Source organism: Conger conger, chromosome 3, assembly GCF_963514075.1.
Source record: "Conger conger chromosome 3, fConCon1.1, whole genome shotgun sequence".
Classification (NCBI taxonomy): domain Eukaryota; kingdom Metazoa; phylum Chordata; class Actinopteri; order Anguilliformes; family Congridae; genus Conger; species Conger conger.
This window is the reverse complement of record NC_083762.1, coordinates 64,622,851-64,645,636: the sequence shown is the minus strand read 5'-3', so window position 1 is coordinate 64,645,636 and position 22,786 is coordinate 64,622,851. Positions and strand designations below refer to the sequence as shown.

Below are 22,786 nucleotides of genomic sequence, written 5' to 3'. Positions count from 1 at the left end.
TGACTCAATAAATCAATCAGGCAGTCTGCCAGTCAGTCGTGTACAAATCGGGTTTCACACAGCACTGTGGATTTCCCAGAGACAACACTCATTTTTAAAAACTTGAACAGAGCCTCTTTGGAGAAAATGGGACAAATCCCTGGCTCAAATACCAATTTACAAAGATTTAGGGCTTTCCTTGTCAACGTTATGGACCTCAAAATATCACATTCGCGGCAAATTTTTCATTGTGACACAACCCTGCTCCATGGCAATTTGTGTGAGGCTGGTCGAACACATTTGGATTAGGAATTGGATTATACTCTCCCAATACAGTGCACATTTCAGTGTATAATACTGGAAATGAATATTTATCTATATATATATCATTTGTGAAATCTTTATACTGTAACTTGTGCAACCTTTCTGCTCTGAAGCACAGCTATATGTCAGCTGTGGGTTGTTTTTTTGTTATCATTTCAGGACACCTACCGTGTATCATCTGTTATGGCCTCTGTTGATTTAACTTATTTGCCTTGCAAGCTTGCCGACTTGGCTACAGGTACTCAGCCCTTAAATGATCCAATGAACGCCCGCAGAAGCCTGACGTAGAAAGTGTAAAGTCATATCTCCTCTGAATTGTTCACACAGCCAAACCCCTTGAGCCCTTGAGCCACTGTTCAAGGTTCAGTCAGATAACAGGAACTGAAGCTGGTGTAATAAACAAGCTTGATTCACAGACCTAAAGCAAAATGGCAATGGAAGGTAGACGCGGCTTCTCGTGGCTTTGGGCCTGCTTGTGGATACTTTTGGCTGTTCAACATGGAGCGATGGCGTCGGTTTTTTGGACAGCCTATGTGGCGATAAAGTACAAGAGCCCAACGGACAACCAGACAGTTCGGCGGATGTGTGAGTGTGGGGTGTACGGGTATAACTCTCTCATCGGGCTCGTGCAAGCGCCTCTGGAGCTCCCGGTCCAGGATCCCCTGGCCTGCGATCCCATGACCACGTTCACCAACTCTGATGATGGCCCAATCTCAGTGCATTTCCTGGCCCTGATCAAGAGAGGGAATTGCACCTTCACAGAGAAGGACCGAATAGCTACTTCACGGGGGGCCATAGGTGTGGTCATCTACAACCTTGACGGCACTGGGAATGAAACAAGCCCCATGTATCTGGAAGGTATGTGAGGCATGTAACTACCTGAAGGTCATCTAGAACCTTCCACTCACCAGACCAGCTGCATAAAATTAGTGAAGGTGAAACAGGTTCAAAATGCAATTACAGTTTATAATAATTTTTTATGGCCTTGGTCCTATGTACTGTTAGGCTTTCAAATGTTTGCACAAGTTGTACCATAGTGGCTACACCTACACTGTAAAGAGTTCTTATGTAACTCAAATAACTAATAGAGTCTGACTCAGTGGTTATTATAATCACAGGTAGTTTTCATAATCAGGAAAATCAACTTGATTTGACTTTAAAGCTAACTGTAATTTTACATGTATTTTTCATTTTATTGCATAGTTTGCAAGTAGTACAATCATGAATTAAATTTTCCATATATAGCTATTGTCACACTTTTATCTTTACCGCTGGTAGATAACTGATAATACACTTCAAGTATTTTGGTCACTTCTTATGCTTCTGGAAAATATAATACGCTCACACACATCATCGGTACGATGATCTCTGTGAAGGAAATGTCAGCTGGTCTTCTTCAAACAGTGTAGTGTTAAACCGAGTGGAAACATTGCCTGCTGTATAAACATTATCGCCTGTGCGAGTCGTTTCTGTGGCTACCCTGGTATTCTGGGTACTGTCGTCACATTTCCTTGCTGGATCAGAGATAGACTAACACTAGACAAGTGTCTATTCTCTCTCTCATCTCTCATTAACTCTATTGCAAGTGAGAAGTTATTCAGATGTACTCTCTCCGGCCAAATATCCATTATTTGATAAATATAGTTTCCATCCCAACAAGTGTGTGCATATATATTAATAAGAAAATTATAATAAAATTATAACCCTTCAGGTTACTATTCGTTTCAGCCAGCAAATCCCGCACAGGAACAAGGGCTGCAGCCAGAGTGACACTGTATATGGTTCCATACAGCATTACCATGCGCACCAGCAGATGGCAGCATATAGCATAGAAGACTAGACCTCAGGAGTGCCTTGATATACTATGTGTAGAGGACTGAATTTTATGAGAATCTGAAATCAAAACTAGCTTACCTCAGGGGAAACCTTTCAGTAACCCAGATGAGCAGTCATTTTAAGTTTGATCAACATGTAGATTAATATTAAAAGGTTGAACTGGGTCCTGTTCCACAAAGTATGATTGCCGAGTTAGTCAGGTAACTGCACAAAGTAAAACCTGGAACTACAGTCTAGGCAGGGACTGGGTTTTATTCAGTGTAGTTATCTGGATAACTCAGTAATCCTTTGTGGAACAGGATTTCAGTTCAGTAAATCAGATGGGATTACATCTCAAAATTTGTTATTTAAAAGATTGGGATAGGGATTTAGAAATTTCTATCCTAAGTAGAATCTAGATCAAATGTTATTTTTGGGTGGAATTCTAAATTCTAAAATTCAATGGTGTAGATTAGGATAGTTTTGATGCTGAAAATCAGGATAATCTTGATCCCACTGAAAGGGTGGATTCAGGATGGATTCCAGGTTCCAGGCATTTGTGAATGTATTGTTTTATCCAATGCTTAATTCATAGGAACATAAATCCTTCCAAATCTATGTCTATGTCTATGGACAAAATGTTTTCAAGAAGAACCCCACAAAACTTAAAATGGGATAAGGAGAACAGCAAGCCTTAAAAATTAGGAATTGCATTGTAAATGCTTTGGAATTTATCTATTATCTATCTAAAATAATTGCCTAATCGGTAGTTGCAAAAACAAAAATTTCTTCATTCTTCCTCAGCTACACCAGCATCCAGATAGATCAACTGAATGGCTATTTTAACCAAGGCCTTTTGATAGGTAAAAACATTATGTCCACAAGATAGTTGTGTTTGGAAGTCATTTTTATTAGTGTCAAAGTGAAAGGGTATTATTTTGGAATTATTTTTATGATCCAGTGTCTTCTGTCTACTTCTTCTGAGAATTCTGGAATTAGACTGGCATTAGCCTATGTAATTGTGTACTAATGAAGATGAAAAATAATATGCAAACTGATTTACATGTTTTCCAACATGTCCACTCATATCTAGTTGTCTAGATTCTGTAATCCTGGTCGTGTAATAGGTATTAAAATGATCATATTTGAATTTTGTTCTGAAAAACTGGGACAAAACCTATAAGATCAATTTGATCTGAGATAGTAAAAAAGGGATTTCAAAATCAGGATAATTCTTATCTAGAATCTAAAAGTTTTTAATGACTGGACCCAGGTGTCCTGACAATTGTTTTGGTGACATTTTGGGAATTATAATTAAGTCAGCTAAAAAATTAAAGAGAAAGTGACTTGTTATTTGTATGTGAGGTATTGCAATATGAATTAAATTAATATAAAGTACCGATTTTAAAATATTGAAATATTTATTTTTATTCCAGATATTTGGATAAATCGTTTTTGACTACTAAACATAGGAGTGAGAACAAGATAGCTGTCCCTTTAAGGGCGACGTGGGTGTGTTCTAAGTCGTGACTGGGGCGGAGATAACGCCACAGTTTTTCTGTTGTAAATGGTCGGTCCAGGATCAGTTTAAGAACATCAAATCCAAATACCAACATTTTCGAGTGAAAGTTGGACGCCGATCCGGAACCAGCCAATAGATAGACAAGACTACCGATTCGCTCTAAGGAGACGCTACTTTTTGATCGACATAAACTTGTATGAATGCGCAACATAATTGCTAAACTTTTACCGCTGTGCCTGGAGTTTTACTTTACGCTGCCCGATTTTATTGCGGGATTGACACATTGGGAGTGAAGGGGAAATTATGGGACTCGAAACAAGACGTCTCTTTTCATTGTTTTTCGTGGCTTTTTGTTTGATAGTATCAAGTCTACGCTCGGCGCAGGCTGCTTACCTATATACAGCATTTGTGAATGTATCTTATGTTGACTCTCATAACGCAACCGTATGGGAACGCAAGGAAAGCGGGCTTTACGGGCAGGATTCGCCGAAGACTTCCGTGGCTGGGAGCGTGATTTTACCCAAACCGATACACGGCTGTGAAACTGATAGTTTTTCTGACATTCACAGCAATGCTAAAGGTTGGATCGCACTCATACTGCGCGGACATGGATGTACTTTTTCAGACAAGATCAAAATTGCGGCCAGCAACGGAGCTATCGCGGCAGTAATATTTAACGAAGCAGACACGGGTTATAGCGTTATACAAATGGCTCACCCAGGTATGTATGGAATTTAAATGTATGAATCTGTCCGAAAACATACATCGTTATTTATTACATTTATATTCACTCGTTCACAGCCGCGCGTAGCCTACTTGTCAACGTTTTATGACCCCCCGCTCCACGGCCAGAAAGCTTTCCCAATAGGTTATTATGTTGTTTACTCCTGGCCAGCGACAGAAACCAGGTCAAATCTAAAGCAACTATAGCAGTGAGTGCGCTCATCCGAAAGGAAACTTAATTTAGTAATGTCCTCCCAAATGCATACTTTTCTGCAAATATATTGACTTTCACCAAACAACAGGTGCAGAAAAACGGAACTTTGTTTAAAAAAGGTTCTACCACTAACTGCATTACTGTAGCTACGGTTCAGGGACGGGGTCGTGGTGTAATCTACCCGTGAAATATTATGATCATGTTAATGAAGGTACGCACTCAGTAATGACAAAACCTAACCTTGTACCGTTGGTTAACAATGCAATGGCAGTGTGTACCGGCATTGTATTGGAAGTAATGCGAGTAAGATTAATACTGTCTTATGAACTAGACTGTTAATTATGAAAATGAGAGAAAAGGCACAAAATTGGCAATACGCTACTGTCCCTCTTTAAAGCCCTGGGCGCCATCATTTCTCCACCAGACCGCTTCTAAATTCTCTTATCTTCAGGAAACGTGCCTAAAAAGGCACAAATGCTTTTCGCTGGGGCGGTATCCTATAGATACATAGAATTGTACCCCTATCCAGTAATACAATCCGTAATTATTTGGACAGTGTCAGTGCCACATTTTTTGGTTGTTTTCACTCTGTATTCCTGCAAACAAACTGTTGAAATGAAACAATCACTATGTGGTTAAAGTGAAGACTTTCAGTTTTAATTTGAGGGTTTTTACATCCATTTTGGGAGAACCATGTACTGTAGGAATTACAGCCATTTTAACCCCCCTCAATTTAGAGGACCAAAAGTAATTGGACATTTACCTGCTCAAATGTTTCTTGAATAGGTGTGTTATGTGTCGTCATAAGTTTATGCGTAACAGGGCTAGCAAAGGTGTAGAGTTGATTCTAGGACGGCCATCTGCATTTGCGGGTTGTTGTTGTCTCTCAAACAAAGAAGTAATGATGGCCAGTAAAGCAGAGTTGTCAAAATCAACTCTTTGGTACATTGCTAAGAAGCAAGAGCGCCATGGTGAGGTCAGCAATGGCAAACGACTCGGTGGACCACCGAAGACCAGTATAGTGGATGACAGAAGAATACTTTGAATGGTGAAGAAAAATCCCCATTTAGCTGTCCAAGAACACACTCCAGGATGTAGGTGTAGATGTGTCAAAGACAACCACCCGAGAAGACTGTGCCAGCATAGCCTCAGATGGTTCACCACAAGATGCAAACCCTTGGCAAGCCTCAAGAATATAATGCCCAGGTTACAGTTTGCAGAGTTCTGGAACAAAGTGTTATGGACAGATGAGACGAAGATCAACCTGTGGAAATGGATGAAAGATGAAAGTGTGGAGAAAAAAGGAACAGTTCATGATCCAAAGTACCCTCCTCATCTGTCAAACATGGTGGTTATGGCTTGGGCATGTATGGCTGCCACTGGAACTGGCTCACTTGTGTTCATTGATGATGTCACTGCTGACAGCAGCAGCAAGATAAATGCTGAAGTATACAGAAATATCTTGTCTGCGCAGATCCAAGCAAATGCATGAAAACTGATTGAACAAAGCTTCATCAGGTAGCATGACAATGATCCTGAATATACAGCCAAAGCTGGCCACGTTTTGAATTCAAAATGCATTTCACTTGCTGGAGACCAGACAAATAGCCCCGAAAGCAAGCAGGAGCTGAAGAGGGCTGCAGTACAGGCTTGTCAGATAATCACCAGGGAAGCTACCCAGCATCAGATGATGTCATTGAAATCAAGATTACTTTGTATTAAAACATTTTACAGTTTCAAAATAATAAAAAAAGGAAAAAGGCCATGTTTGGGAACCCTGTCAGTTAGTACTTTGCCACTATAGCTGCTTGCAAATGATTCTTTCAAATCTCGCTTTTGGAATTTCTGTGGTTCACACTTTTGGTACTTCATGGTTGATTTTGAGGTTTGCTTGTGATCATTGTCTTGGTGGAACACCAAACCTCTCTTCAACTTCAATGTCTGGACTAACCTTCGAACATTAGCTTCTAGAATACTTGGTGGAATCCATTCTTCCTTCCACTTGCACAATATTTCCTGTGCCCCCAGCTGCCACACAACCCTAAAGCATAATGGATCTACCTCCATGCTTAACATTTGGCAAGGTGTTCTTCTCTATAAAGGCTTCACCCTTTTTTCTCCAAAAGATACCTTCTTTGGTGGTGGTTCAATTTTGGTTTTGTCAGTACAAAGCACATTGTCCCAAAAAGCTTCAGGCTTTTCAATGTTTTCTTTTGCGTATTTCAGACGCTTAATTTTGTGTTGGGATTGTAGGAAAGGCTTCTTGTAGCTCTGCCATGTAGGTCTTTCTTGTTTAAAGTATGTTGTATTGTTGTCATGTGAACATGTGTCTGCTACTCTTTTTTTTTTTTTGCAGTGATGTGTGGGTTCTTCTGAGTATTTCTCACCAGGTCTCGGGCATTCTTTTTGAGCATTTTAGTCTTCCAGACCTTGCCTTGAATTCACCAGTTCTATTTATCTTCTATTTCCTAATAATGTTTCAGACAGTGGAAATAGGCTTTTTGGCTCTTTTCCTTTTCTATAATTTATAAACAGGAAAAATGAAAATAAAAACTTTTTTGGGCCGACTGCCCAAATCTTTGCAAACGACTATATCTGGTTGGCATTGCTCCCATTGCTATCAGATGGAATAGCAGCTGTAGACCCAAGAGGGAATGGCATGTGCTTTACCAGTTAACATTGTGATTCACAGTGGTTGCAAAGTGTTATGTTAGTAAATAAAACATTCCCTTGGTGGATGCAGTTTCATTAGTTAACATACTTGCAGCAGGATAACATGTTTACTCTGAGTTAGCAACCGCTAATCGTAGATAGTATTTTTCTGCGTCTGCAGGCCTTCGCTCTCTCTTTCCCCGCTGTGGTAGGCCTAGCCTAGGGTCTGCTTTACTGCACATCCCAACCATGGTTGGTTGGTAAGGGTAAAAAGAAGGGAAAAGACAAGATGGCAGCAAACAAAGAGTTTCATAGCTGCAGGAAGACAAACAACAGACTTCACTGGAAGTGATGTACTTTACCCAGTTGTTCCAACAGTGATCATGTGACTGCCGAGCCTGTCCAGTTTCCAGATGCTGGACAGTCCTTTCAGGAACAAACTCCTGTGGCATGCCTTGTAAACTTCTAAACTGTGTGTGTGCCTTTATGTAAGTGTCCTATGTGATTGTGTTTGTGTGCATTCACAGGTACACGTGACACAGTGGCCATCATGATAGGCAATAGTTGGGGCATGGAGATCGTCAAGCTGATCAAGAGCGGAGTCCGGGTCTCAATGGAGATCACCGTGGGAAACCCGCATGGGCCCTGGATGAGCCAGTATTCCCTCATCCTGGTGTCCCTCTCCTTCTTTGTGGTGACCGCCGTCACCGTGGGTTACTTCATATTTCACTCAGCCCGTCGGCTCTACAGCGCACGAGCCCACATCCGCAGACAGGTGAGCTGTGATCACATGATGAAAATGAAACAAGCCATCATTCATGTGTTGTAATAGTGGTACTAAATGCAATTGAATATTAGCTGTCCAGCAGACCTGGGTCAAATGTGTCATTGTTTTGGATTCAAAGACTTTTCTACACTTCTGAGCTTTGTCCCAAAAAGTGCAAACCCTGCCTTCTGGTCCTCTTGGTTGGCTAAATTGCACCAGGCGAGCTCAATCGAGCACGGAAAAGTATTTGAATCCAAAACAATTGCATATTTGACCCAGGTCTGCTGTCCAGTGTGTTAATGGCAGATGTTCACTGCTGGACATGTTGCTTGTCAATAACTATGTTGCTTGCATGGTATATGCCTTGCACAAGACTTTTCACTTCAGCACTTCTTATATCCTATTGATGTCACAGATCTGCATGCTCTACTGAAGAGCTGCGCAATGAATCATGTTAAAATCGCAATCAACGATTTACAGTTTGACTTTGAAAATTGTATCACAAAATAACCCAACAAATGGTATCACATTTATTTAGAAAGGCCACTGCAAATTCAGTCATTTAATTTGAAAAATAACACTCAGATTCTGGTGGGACTGTTTATCAAGTGGGCCAACAATCTGAATAATTTGCCAGTAAACATGCACCTTCTTTCTTAACATGTTCGGGAGATCAAACCATAAATTCAATTTAGAAAAAAAAATATTTAAATTGTTTGGACACTTATAAAAACCAATAAAAATACACCTTTCAGCACAACCTACAGGCTAAAAAACCTGTGCCTCAGGATCGTTTAAATTACAGATTCTTACCAATGCCATGAACATTAAAAAGACAAACAAAACAAAACTAATAATGTCAATAGAATGTGCATAATTTTGTGAGGAAAATTAAAATACATTTTTACTGACCTTGACCTTACTGGTCACCCTAATGGAATGCTGATAGAATTAAGAGCTTTTTTTTGTTTGAGACATTTTCAAAGCTGAAATTCCCTGTTGTTATATCCCCAGTTGGAAACCTGTGTCAGTTATAGCCTTTGGAAACCTCTTATGATGTCAGTGGGCAGTTTTATAAGGTGGTTTGGGTGAAAAGGGTCATTGGTTTGACCACAAAATAGCTTTGACCTACTACTGGTAATTTGTAACAAAACCTTGTTTTTACCTGTGGTTGACACACATTTCATTCATACTGGTCATAGAACTAGTGAGCACTCAGACTATTTGCAAACATACTGTAGAAACTGGTTTCGCAGCAGTCAGTCTGACTATGTTGTGAGTAGCTTTAATCTTTCAGGGATAATTCGTTTCTCAAAAACGTAAGGCTGACAGTGCACCATTGTCAACATCAACGACCTCTATAATTTGTAATACCTCTCATTGTCACTATAACCTGCAGCACACACACACACACGCCTGCCACACAGTCCATAGGGTATAGATTTGCCCTAAATCCTGTGTGTTCCTGCCCTCAGGGTTTCAACGCTTCTCTTCTTAACTCTGTGAAATCTGAACTGTGTGAGCCGACTCCATGAAATATTCAGGCCCAACGGGACCTTCTGGTTTCCGCAAGGGGAAACTGTTCCCATGGTGGAATGTTCACCCTGGGTGTTATACGGCTTTTGTTTACTGTTTTCATGAAACTTCCCTCTCTAAAGAGGAGAAACCTTGCTTGTGTGTAGATGCCATTTCCCCAATACATTACTGTCCAGTGTTTAATAAAGGACACATGCACAGCATTTGGTTTCCATTTTTTCTAAAATATCACAAATCTTTTCAAATGATTCTGGCTACTTGGTTAGTCTGTTTTACACAATCTCTCCTTTTTGTTCAAATATCCCCTTCCAAGGTCCACCTGCAGGTGGAAGCATGCGTTTCAGTGCCATAGGCACGCTGTGGTGTCCTCGGAGGGTAATGGTGTTAATTGCACCAGACTCATTGGGAATGATTTGTGAATTCCACGTGCCTGTTCTCAGGTGATCTTTGAGCCGGTTTCTGGTTGGGCTTGTTGGTTCGCACTAATAAACGGTATCTTTTGTCTCCTTCTCCTGCCTCGTGCAAGGGCAAGGCCATCAACAACTCCCAGCGGCGATCTTCCCGCTGAGTTTTAATTTGCCGTTCAGAGTCGTCCTCTCCCACTTAAGTCCCACAGTACCTCCCCCACCCCAAACCTCACCCCCACCCCCAACTTGCCCTCCTTTCCCTCCACAGGCTGATGTAATGTTTCCCCCCAACCCTGGTACCCCAGAGATCGCTCACGACACAAATATTGTGGTGTACCTTCCTGATGAGGGGGGATACTCTGTTTGCTAGTCGTGTAGTTACGCAAGGAACACGCCTAGAGTCCCAGACCTGGGACTGCCTTCCGCTGTTACTTCCTCCCCAGGGATTATCTCGAGGCGTAGGTTAATGATCTTAGTTAGCAACCAGGGAGATGGTGACTTCACTCCCCAGTGGGGCATTGCCATTGTGCACTTGAGCACTGTACTTAACCCAGATTTCCTTAGTACAGGTAGCCTCTGGAACTGTATAATGGACTGTGTGCTACTCGGTGTAATATGCCATTAAGATGAAAGATGACTTGTGTTTCCTACTTAGTCACCCAAATGATACGCCTCTGACTCTTGACTAATGTACGCATAATTATTTTTAGAATTATTTGAAAATGTATTTAGTAATTGTTACAAAGAAAGTTAATTGAATTGTTTAAGTTAATATTTTGTTTTAGAAAACTGTAAAATATGAAGTAGTGTGTGTGTGTGTGTGTGTGTGTGTGTGTATATGCGACGCACCTTCCTCCATTCCCAACTTGGCCCTTCCCCAGCAGTCAGAAAAAAATGAAATCTTTTCCAAAAAAGTGATCCCTCTCTTGCTTTCTCTCTGCCTCTATTTCTCTGTCATTCATTTCCTTCTTCCAGAAACAACTTAAAGATGAGGCGAAGAAGGCCATCGGGCAGCTGCAGGTGCGAACCTTGCAGCATGGCGACCAGGTAAACTTCCTATTGTGTGCGTAGTGCATAACACGTGCGAGTGCTTGTGCATGTGTGTGTGCCTGTGTGTGCGTTGCTGATGGCTGGGTTTATGGAGATGAATGCGGTAAGAGATCAGTTTTGGTTACTCCCTCAGGTACATGCCTGTACATGTGAATAATTATGTGCTGGTTTTATCTCTGTAAAGGAGACGGGGCCTGAGGCAGACACCTGTGCGGTGTGTATCGATGCCTACAAGCCTGGCGATGTGGTGTCCATACTGACCTGCAGGTGAGTTAGTGCCTCTCTCCCATTTTCTGCCCAACAGAAGCGCCTCTTTTATTTTCAGTAGTTGCATTTTATCTGGAGCTAACTGCAGGCTGGTTTCCTCTGAGAAATGGCTAATTTACTCATTCCATCTTTTATGCTGTTTAAAGTTTGTGTCCATCTGAAAGTTTATTGAAGCCTCCGGGAGCTTTGCACACCTATCTTAAAACCAAGATTCCCACTGTAGTACCTGTGTCAGCGTTAGATCACTCACTATTGCTGACTGCCGAGGGCTTTGCCTTGTACTTTGTACTTTCAGTGGTATGAAGAATAAGGGATTTTCATACACCACAAATGATAAAGAACAGTTTGCATGTATACAGTATGGTGTATTCAAATTCTCATCCTTGTGGTTTTCAAGGTTTAGTCGAATGCATTCTGTGAGCCACTGAGGTTCTGGACAGTTGTGTAATGGAAAAGGGGCTATGCTGTAATGTACCTTTACAGCACTACACAGGTACAGTATTACAATATCATTGTAGGAGTAATTACAGGGGATTCCACTTCAAAACAACATTAATGTCATTTAACAGATTTTACTGATTAAGTCCCTCTCAGTGGATGGCCAAAGTGATCTCTGCACAGAACTAACAGCAACAAAAGATGCAAATTTGGTATAGGGGTATGCCATAATAATCTACACATATACTCTTTCTCATTTTTGAAAAAATACAGTGGGTGGGTAATTTGAACCCCAACCTCCCATAGTAGCCAAAGTTGCTTGGTAAGTTCAGTAGTCTCACCTGAATGTTCTCATTCAAATCATCTCATTAAAGTCATACACACTTGCAAGCCATTGTTTTTTCTCACCCTGATCTTGTTTTAGCTGGTGAAAATAAATTCCTTCCTCCCAAGCCCTTGAAATTTGCCACAACAGGAAAGTGCCATTTTCTTTTAATTTCAATAGAACTTAAGCACTAAAGTTAACTGAACAGAAACTAGCTTGGTAGTGTGTAGAACAGCTTCTAGCCCATGAAGCTGCCTAGCCCCTCTATTTGTATTTAGTAGAACGGAAACCTGTGACTGCCATTGTCTGATACCAGCTATAGACTGTAAGTGCCCACCCCATTGTAGTCCATCACAGCATTTACCAGGAGCTTGCACTATACAGTATGTGTGCACTTGGTAGCGAGTTGGCTGATAGTTCATTTTAATCAGGAGGACAGCTAATCCTCTACAAATAAAAGAAAAATCCAGGTTGGACTTACCCTTTAATAATAACAAACATGAATATTATGTATTAAAAGTGTGTATACATATACACAGAAATAAATCAAATGCTGAAATGAAAGGAAGAGGTACTGCGTATAAAGACGCATCTCACTCTACAGTATATCTCTCAATCTAGTGCCGACTCAATCTAGTGCCGAGTGGTTGACGTGGTCCCGGTCATGTGGCCAATGCTGTTAGCTGGAAAGTACATATCGCAGCTGTGATTTGAGCTTTTATTTGTTCTGGCAAGGGCAAACCTGTCCGAAACCGCACGCTGAAAAGAGATTAGCTTCTAATACTTAGACCAGCTCACGTCTACTGTTGTATTGTATTGTTGGCCTGGCAGATATCCCTGTCAAGGGTGTCTTACAGAGCTTCAATTCTATTGGTTTCTGTTCTGAAATGACAGATTTTAGTGACAGTATGTACTTTACACCGAGGTGAATTACTGGGTTGCAAGACTTTTATAGCCGTGTTGTTGCCTTTGCCACCTGATAATGCTGATGGACTTCTTGTAGTCCCTGAGCCTTGAGCCTGAAGCTCTGATCTCACTGACAATGGTAACTACGGTAGTACTATACATATCAACCACAGCCATGACTATATAGATTTTTTGAATTTTAATTTGAATTGGCTTAAGTCAGAACTATATTTCTGTTTTTAATAGCTTACTGTATATTATTTGAAGGAACCATGTTGTTTAAATGCAGTTTTAAAATTCATCAAAAATTTTCAAGGTCATTTTCATATTTGCGAATGTGATCGGGTCAGCTTTGCTCACTTGAACTGGAGAATATTTTTATCTCCATTTCTGATAAAGATGGTCATTGTTTTCTTCGTCAGGAAATGGCTCGATATCAGCACTCATAGGTTACCTTATCCTTCCCATGGCTGCCAGCAGGACCTCACCTGAGATTTTGAATAGAATGCGATTGTCCTGTTAGTTCAACCTTTTTTATAAGCAGGTCTAAACAAACAAGACCAGATGAGACCGGTTTAGTTGGACTCTGACGTAGCTAAGGGGGAGTAGAAACTATATGGGTTGACCCATGCCTGTCAGCGCAGAAGTGGAACTGGACCCTCTGTCACTTTTATTGGTTGCAGGAGATGTTATTTCTGACAGACTCCTCCTCATGACCAGTTGAATTTGTTTTCAATGTGGTGGCAAAAATGTATGTGACATACTATTATCGTTGTGGTTATTATAATTATTAAAACTATATAACATATCATTGATAAATCATCACTCCCATGAAACCTGTCCTAAGTGCTCACATGACTTCAAAACATTACATATAACTCGGATTTATAGGCTTTATATTTAATTTCTTCACTGAATAATTTTCATCTCAGTAGGCCTACTTGTACAACTGAGAGCTATTCATAAAGAGAAGCTTGTATAGTAGCCTACTTGCAGTGTTAAGATTAAAAGACAGGCCACATTTTAATTTCAACTGAGATGCTGATTTTCTTGTCCATTGTTGCATGAATTTCTTGCTTTCTTCTACTGAGCATGAGCTTAAAGTGTAAGGCAACTTGGCGTAGACATTTGCCGAGGCTTTGCCTTGCCATCTTGTTAACTTTTCTGTACAGGGGCAGAAACTACATAATTCATAATTACTGCGAAAGCCTTCTCGCGAGTGCTTATTTCAACAAGGCTATTCAAAGCGACAAAGCCGATTCTTGGCTGGCCCTGTGAGGTCCAAGAAAAAGAGAGAATTTACAGTACGCCACTAATGATTAACAAACCACATGGTCAGCTCGTTTTCCTTCTAACCTCCGTACCTTCTTATTCGATGGACTGAATGATAAGCAGAGGAGGTATCGGTGTTTTAGCAGCTATGGGGTTCTGTCTTCAGCTATGGCGCCTTGTGAACATTTATAATCATCCTATCATCAAGCAGCAACAATGGAAAATGCTGGTATTTTATTGCTGAGAATGTTTTGGTGACCCGCTGACTCTGAGCACTGTGTGGAAAATCTGTGGTTAAAATCAGCGCGTGCATGTATGTACATTGCCATGAAAAGTATTTTTCCCCTTCCTGATTTCCTCTATTATTGCATGTTTGTCACACGGGCATAGTTTCAGATCTCATTTATTTATTAACACCAGTTATTAAGTTTAAGTGGGCAGCTTTCACTTTTTCAGGGGGGTGATATGGGTGTTTGATAACCTTTTTCATTAAATAAATGTAATTATAAATATAAAAGGTTTTGTGTTTACTCAGGTTTCCTTCGTCCAATATTACATTTTGTCTAAAGATCTCAAAACCGTTCATTGTGACAAATATGCCATAATAGACAACATTAGGAAGTGGGCAAATACACACACTGTGTGTGGTGGCGCATTGCTGACCTGTCAGGGATTTTGTTTTCTCTCTCCAGCCATTTCTTCCACAAGACATGCATCGAACCTTGGCTGCTGGAGCACAGGACCTGTCCCATGTGCAAATGCGACATCCTGAAGTCTCTGGGGATCGAGGTGCGTTCTTCCCCCGACTTCCCTAGCGCGTTACGACCGTAGGGAAAAGCACAACAAACACGATGGCCCTTACACATTATGACTGGCCTACATGTTTTACATCTATAATGTATTGTATGTTTGTAATGTGTTGTATATGCCACGTGTAGCCAAAGACAAATCTCAACATGTGTGGATAATAAAGTCTTTTCTAATCTAATCTAATCCTGCTTTGTGGAACAGACAGTGAGGAGCAGCGTGGGCTGTTTCTGCCTCTTCCAGTTCCAGGCTCATTAGCGTTTAGTGTGTTTATCTTGTTTAGCGTATTAGCCTGTTTAGCATATTAGCCTGTTTAGCCTGTTTAAGCTTCTCCTCCTGTGTGCCTGCAGCTGGAAGGGGGAGAGGAGCCTGAAGACCACGGGAATGGGCTACAGGTGTCCGTCGTGCCAGACTCGCAGACGCTTCCTACTGCGACGTCGGGTATCGAGATCGACAGGAGGAGCGAAACGGCCTCATCTGGATACGCCTCTGTGCATGAATCCGAGGGCCTCCCGTCTGGTGCACAGACCCCTTCGAACAGTAAGCGGAGTCTTTCTCTCTCTGTTCTCCTGAGACTGTCATTTAGAGTACGTTTCACACATTAGCTCCTGCGTACCTGGCAAAATATATGCAATTTTTTGGTTTAAATATTTCACAAATCAATTATTTCTTATACTATGCTTTTAGATGGCCTAAAATATTAACGTAGGTAACTTGTTGAATTTCCATTTTTTCCACTTTCCGTCCAAGTTTGGGAAAGGGTTGTAGAAATATGACTATTGAAATATGAAAACATGAAAGTATGACCTGTTTGCACTCTCTTTGCATTGGTGTGATAAAAGGGAGGTAACATTTGTGGCTTCTGCATTTACTCCTTTGGTTGACCAGCCAGTTCTAAACTGTATTTATCTCTGAGATTCAACTGTATGGATTGATTGCATATAATGGTATTACACCTGGCATACTTCCATGTACTGTTAAATAGCTTCTGCTTTTCTGCATGTGGCACCTGCGGGATGAAGGTAGCATTCGGCAACCATTTTGTTTTGTGACATCCTGTGATGGAACAGTCATAGGACTGAACTGGGAAGGCCCTGGTTTTGCAGTTCTCATTCTAGCTGCCTCCCTTGTTGCAGCAAACCTAACCAGGTCACTGAATGAGCAGAATATGTTTCTAACCGTTTTTTTAAACTGTATTTAAATTCCTAATTCTGACATGCTCCACCATGCAAATTAGACTTAGGAAGACTCCAATGTTTTCAGGCATGAAATGTGTACTTCCAGTTTCTTCATGTAATTGTATACTGAACATACAGAACAAAACCACATGTTTTGGTTTTGTCTTTGTGGGTTTAGCCATTTACTGACTGGATCTACGTCTGGTTTCACCCCACAGTGCCTCACCAAAACCGGCACAACCCGACTGACGATGAAGGAGTGCAGGTGGGGGGCTCTCCCGTTTATGACAACCTGGCCTTTGAGGGGGACACGCAAAGCCCCCTGGAGGTGAAGTCATGAAGTTGCGCACAGAAAACGCTCGCCCCGGAAACACCAACGTCTTTTTTTCTGGCTGTGTTAAGAATCAAAAAAGCTCCTCTATGAGCGAAGATAATCAAGTGCAGCAATGAATTACATTTTGAGATCACTCGTAAACCTGTATTGCTGCATATCATTTTAAAGCAAATCATAATTGATTTCCATCCAGAGAAGACTATTGAGGTTCATTTCTTGCATGTAGTAAAACCTTTCGGAAGCCTTTTTTTTATTTTTATTGTTCAGTCAGAGGTTGTTTCCATCTGCTGGAAACTTCCACCACACAGCAAAAGCAGAATTTTAAGTCGTATTTACAGCGATGTGGTGTATAAGTTCACTTTTAAAAAGCAGATCACTGTTTGAGTATGGGATTGGGTATGTAAATATGATAACCCTTTAATAATATCTCATAAAGCCTATATACTGCCATAGGCCTGATAGCACTTGTCATAACCAGCCATAACCAGTCATGGCAGCGTGTCGTTAGTTAAGACAAATGTCATAACACAGTAATAATGCTTGCTGCAAATAACAAAACTGATTCAGAATAACTTGTATGCATGTATTATTGCAGCATACATTGACAGTGTTACTGTGTGTCACAAGCTGTCATGATTTGTGATGACTGGTATGTCATAACTGTTATGTAAGCACTATGGCATATTCCTCAAGCAAAGTGTTATTGGAAATAATTGTTATTTTCTTGAGTTTTTCTCCCCTTTAATCCCATTTACCTCAGGTTTTAGACTGCATGTTTTGCCACTGACTGGGAAATGTGGGTGACATTTAATTTATTGTTGAATTCCCCCCTGTCCTCCCCCACCGATGCAATAAAAGCTGTAACATTTAAAAAATGTAACCTTGAACATAGTATTTTCAACAAAGATTTTGAGTGCACTTTACGTAATGATTTTTTCTGTGCTGTCGTAGTATTGTTTTGTTTTTAATAGTGACTCACTTAAATTCTGGTCTTTCAGAGTGATATTGTGTATCCACAGCCTTGTGTTTAAATAAGGGATTCATAGTTATGGGTCTGTCTGTTTTCCCTAAACTCTATATGTGGTGAATTTGATAAAGGGTCTATTTATGATTAATATGTAAATAAAATTTGAATCCAATTGTAAATACATGTTATCTCATTTGCAAAGCATTTCAATTGATAATCTGAAGAAGGAATATGAATACAATCCAAACCCCTATTCGATAAGGAATAGGATGTCATAGTATGATAATACGGTTCATGTTTGCCATAACGTTCACAGGATTATTTATGCATGTATGCATTTTAATCAAACAAACATTTGGGTCAATTGAACTGTACCAGTTAGTTTAGTGAGGATATAATGTTTTTAGACATTAGTTTAACATAAGTCCACAGGGAATTCCAAATTAATGTTATGAATTTTGAGTTTTAATTATTTATAGTGCAGGTAGCCAAAACCTGGCCAAACTGTTCCTGAAAAGACAGCACAAATGTAAAGATTTAAAATATATTTAAACTATTTTTGAGATGTGAAACACGACACATTAGAAACGGTAATAAAAAATAAAAAACAAAATCTGGAATTCTTCTATTTCAGTTCAATAATTTGAATGCTTGCATTTTATAATGTTGATTATTACATTATTGGAGAATATATTTGGAATCCATAAAAAGTCTGGGAAAAAAACTCCTCAAAATAAACACATTTTCTGCAAGGACCCACACCGTCCTTCATTGGGTTAACTGCCATTTTAATTTTCTGGAAACCACTTAAACGATTGTTCCACAAATATGGACTGATTTGTTCCGTTGAACATGCTGCTATGATCCAGCTCATTTGATTTCATGGAATGAGGACCAGTTAAAAATACGCCTTTATGACATGGAGAAGGTGAGAAGGTTCCTGAGCTGCAGGTATGCTTTACGGGTCAGTCTTCCTACCTGCCAGGACAAGCACCATCACAAGTACATACATCAGACCATGTCTTATTATCATTATATCTTCAATTTGTTCACTTATGGTTACATGTTGAACTTTGTCTGAACAAAGACTCACTTATTTTGCTTATGATTGAACATAAATGGTCTAAAGCAAAGCAGAAGGTTGCAATAAATGTAATTTTTAATAGTGCATGTTATACAGGAGTATTAATACATAAAGCACATTTCACAGCAGAACTCAAAACTAGAGATACCCTTCCTTTGTATGTATAACAAAACAAATGTTTAATACTGTAAAAATAAATCCAATATAAATGGTTTACTTTGGCAGAAGGCATTTGTAGAGCATGAGTTTCAGAGTGCTTCTATATAAAGAATAAACAAAAAATAAATTCAGTCTAAAAAGTAATCATGTCCAAATAATTGAAAATAAACTTTATAGTAATATTGATTCAGTGAGAATTCAGTACATTATACAAATCACATTTCACAATTAAAATATTATCTAGCAGAACATTGGTACCTTTTTAAAAAGCACAATTATATAAGTTTTGGTGCGTGCATGCATTTAACGATGGTTTTGTTTTACCATTCAAATAAATACAAATCTTATATTGGTTATCAAGTACAGTCAAATATTTCACAGTTCCCTTAGAGATAAAATAAAACACACTGTTCTCATTGATTAATCCACAGGGGAGAGCATTAGATTCTGAGTCTTGCCATTCTAGCACTGTTTATTTTACAACCAGATCAATTCTAGTTGCAGGGAGTCTGCTGTTTGGATCAGAAAGACGACGTGTATCAATATTTTTTAGAACAAGCCAGTTAAAAGTTAGTAGAGGGGTAAGTGAATTTGGTGATACTGGTATTTGTAAAATCCCTTGATTGCTTTATTGAATTACTGAAGCTAGTCTTCCTTACATGTAACTGTTTACATTGTACATATCAATTGAAGGAAAGGGCACCCCCTTGTGTACAAAATAAATGGTGCGAGCTCAGTATCCGGCAAGTTAATGACTGTAACTGGTATCATTTGCACCAAACATCACATTAAAGCGTAGACAATTTGACATGAACCCGCAAAGTCCTCTAGATAATCTGTATCTGATTATTGACCCAATAAAGGTCAGTATTTGTATCTCATTAAGTCCTTAATTTCGACATTGATGTGTTTGGCAATTCACGTGCAGATTTTCCACTAGAAATGCAAAACATTAACATGAAGGACATGACAGTAAGTTTAGTTTAAGAAAATCTGCCTACCACTGCTGGTGAACACTGGTAAAGAGATGTGCAAGAAGAAACTTCAAAATGATGCCTGCTTACTCATAACAAGGTGCTCTCATATGGTAAAACACCAACAACAGCACACTTATTTTTTGATGAGGAAAAGAGCTCCAGCTCTGAGGGGGTATCACTGTGGTAGTGGCTTGTCCAGCTGACTCTCTTATGGCAGTTACTGTCTCTGGGTGTCCAAACAATTGTTTTGCATTCAGTTACTAAGTAAACTCATACCCCACTTCTTCCCTCAAGGACATACTGTGTGTATTTACTGGGTTTTTCAACATTGAGCACATTATTAAAGCAATCTCGAGGACCACTAAACAGTCTCCACTTCACAAATCACACTCGTTCCTGAATGTCTTGGACACACCTCAGTGCAGACAAAAGTGCTCAGTCTTTCTGTCAGAAAAGATGGAGATTACACCTGCAGACTGTTATGTAGGTAAACAGGAGAAGAACCAGGATGTTGTTAAGGATAGACACATCATGTGCAGCATTGGGCCAGCCCACTGAGCAACCAGGAATGTTTACAAAGGCTCCGCTTGCTGTCTGCAGGCCCAGCTCAGATCGGATTGGACAAGACAGGATAGGTCAGGGTCAGCCCATTGGTGCAGAGAGGTGGAACAACAGGTGGAAGTTTGCTGCAACTCGGACCAGGCAACAAAGATGGTACAAGCAGAAATCAAGGAGTACAGTGCCCATGGGATATTTTACTAGCTTTGCTAGTTTATTTTAATTGGTTAGGGTTTTTTAGGGGAAAGTATACCTGCATGCATAAGAATCATACACTGACAGGTTCGGACAGTAAAGGAACACTCCCCGGCTGAATAAAACAGCCAAAGCTAGGTTTTGAAACAGCTGGTAGCTGGTTGACCAGTTAGACCAGCTCTATACTCAACATGGTCTGACAAGCTCAAGCTCGGTTTTGAAACAGCTTGTAGCTGGTATTTCAAGCTGGTCATAACTGGATTTTACATCAGGGTCTACATCTCTGCTCCACCAGGGAAAGTGCAGAAATCAAGTCCTCATCTACACCAACACCAATGAAATGCAAGATATTGCTGTTGAGATGAGTGATAAGCCTTCAGTAAATTATCACAAGTGCAGCTGTTAACTATAACCTCAGTAGGATTTTATTGCCTCAATGTGAACTGTGACCAGAACATAGTACCGATAACCTTTGTCTCTGCTTTACCAAAGATGTACAGACCCGAACATAACTGAAACCATGAAACCAAAAACCATGAACCAAACCAAACCAAACCATTTTTGTAAAGATTACCTTTACTGGGACACTTACAATTGTCCAGTCTATAAATCATTTACACTGTGGGGCAATAATCTGTCATGATCTTAGGGGACCGTAAGTACTTTGCTTCCTGAACTGTAGTGCAGTTAAGAGTAATGACTAAAAGGACAATGGAATCCTGTTTATTGCAGACCAAGGTTTATTATGGTTTTATGCACACACACACTCACCCACACACATTGACACACGCGCACACGCACGCATGCGCACACACACATACACATACACACACACACACTTGTGTGTGTGCAGAAACCAAAATTCACATATAAGAATTCAGTATACACATCACAGAACTTTTACATTTGTTATCTTAAGAGTGATTTTACACGAAGCAAGATTTCCTTTTTGTCCTCCCCCATTCCTCCCCCCCCATTGGTTGAGTTTGGAGGTCAGCTGTCCTATCAGGTCTCCACCTTCCCATAAGTACCTTCTGGAGGCCAGTAATGTTTGGGGAAGGACTTCAGTTGCAGAGTGTTAAAAGCATACTTGCGACATCCCACATTCTTCATGGTGTTCTCCCGTCGACAACCCTCACTAGGGGGTGGGGGGTAAGGGATAAAGTACAGAGAGTATGATCGCAGGTGAAGAAATGAACAAAAAAAGGGCCGTGTTAACAACAATGAGCAGAAAACAACTTTCAAAATAAACGTGGCGGCAAACTGACAAAGCAAAAGCTCACATGACTTATGACAGCCAATGGGAATGGAATTGGTTGCTGAAAGGGGGAGGGGTGAGGGGAATGGTCATAACAGCCAATAGCTTCACAAACCAGACTAGAAACAGCTATTTTAAATACAAGTTCTGACTAAAAAATAAATAATGACCAAAAGCAAACAAGCACAAAACTGCACAAACAGATAAAATACAGACAGCTGGTTGGTGCAAAATTTCTGCTGTGTTATAGGAATATAGTTTATCAATATTTAGCAATATTTAACACTGGACTGATACAACACAAGCCGATTCTTTGGAAGATTAACATTTGCAGCTCTTTGAGACAAGTTTTTGACAGAAGGGAAAAAATAAATGTATATTTCTGAGTATTTTATCTTTCTCTTTTGAGTTGGAAGCCCTCTCCTACAATCGTGGACTAAAGACCACCTGAATAAGTTGGGTTGGAAATTTGTCCCAATAAAGTGACTACAGCAAGAATATAAATTCAGTTTCACATTCTGCATTTTTTACATCTGCATTAAAGACAAACCATCAAAATAGACATGGCAAATAAATACTTCTTAATAATCTATATATAATAATACAAATATCGAAATTGCATCAATTATATATCCTGACTGAAAAATGCCATCCTTTATGAGAATTAAACTGAGCCTCCAAGGTCTTCTGAGTTTTACCTGCACATAATCAATATTAGTACTGCATCGCAGAGAAGTAAACATCCTCTTGGTAGTTTATATCCCAGATACGCAAACAGACCTGATTGGACAAATTCACCAGTGACGACTTTGTTATAGGGTGCCATAACCTGGAATGAATTACGGCTCTGTCCAAAATATCGTAAAGAGATGATCCCAAAATAGCAGAGGTAGTTAAAACCCATAATAATAACAATAATAATAGTAATAATAATATAGCAAACTACTAAATTCAATGTCCTTCCATATTCCATGGTGAATCAAAGTTATTTTTCATAAATTAGACACTGCCACAAACAAATACTGCATATATTAGTTCATAATATAAACAATGAATAGACAGCAACTGAACAC

At 39.9% G+C, this 22,786-nt stretch overlaps 2 protein-coding genes across 6 annotated transcripts in view; one reads left to right on the top strand and one right to left on the bottom strand.

The window, feature by feature from the left end:
- Positions 1-730: 730 nt before the first annotated feature.
- LOC133124392 (E3 ubiquitin-protein ligase RNF128-like) lies at positions 731-17,661 on the top strand. 2 transcript variants are annotated; one of them, XM_061235557.1, is made up of 7 exons: positions 731-1,161; positions 7,757-8,004; positions 10,914-10,985; positions 11,173-11,255; positions 14,889-14,985; positions 15,354-15,543; positions 16,400-17,661. In XM_061235557.1, the coding sequence occupies exons 1-7, from the start codon at positions 732-734 to the stop codon at positions 16,519-16,521; spliced, it is 1,242 nt and encodes a 413-aa protein (XP_061091541.1). In that variant the 5' UTR covers position 731; the 3' UTR covers positions 16,522-17,661. The 2 variants fall into 2 exon arrangements, with proteins under 2 accessions (XP_061091541.1, XP_061091543.1); XM_061235559.1 differs by lacking the exon at positions 731-1,161 and adding an exon at positions 3,735-4,361.
- A 962-nt stretch (positions 17,662-18,623) lies between these two features.
- Positions 18,624-22,786, bottom strand: part of LOC133124138 (inositol polyphosphate-4-phosphatase type I A-like) — a 45,156-nt gene continuing 40,993 nt past the window's right edge. For all 4 annotated transcript variants that reach the window (XM_061235069.1, XM_061235071.1, XM_061235070.1 and 1 more), the window contains one exon: positions 18,624-21,593. In XM_061235069.1, coding sequence (XP_061091053.1) covers positions 21,461-21,593 — 133 coding nt within the window. In that variant the 3' untranslated portion in view covers positions 18,624-21,460. The remainder of the gene's footprint in view (positions 21,594-22,786) is intronic.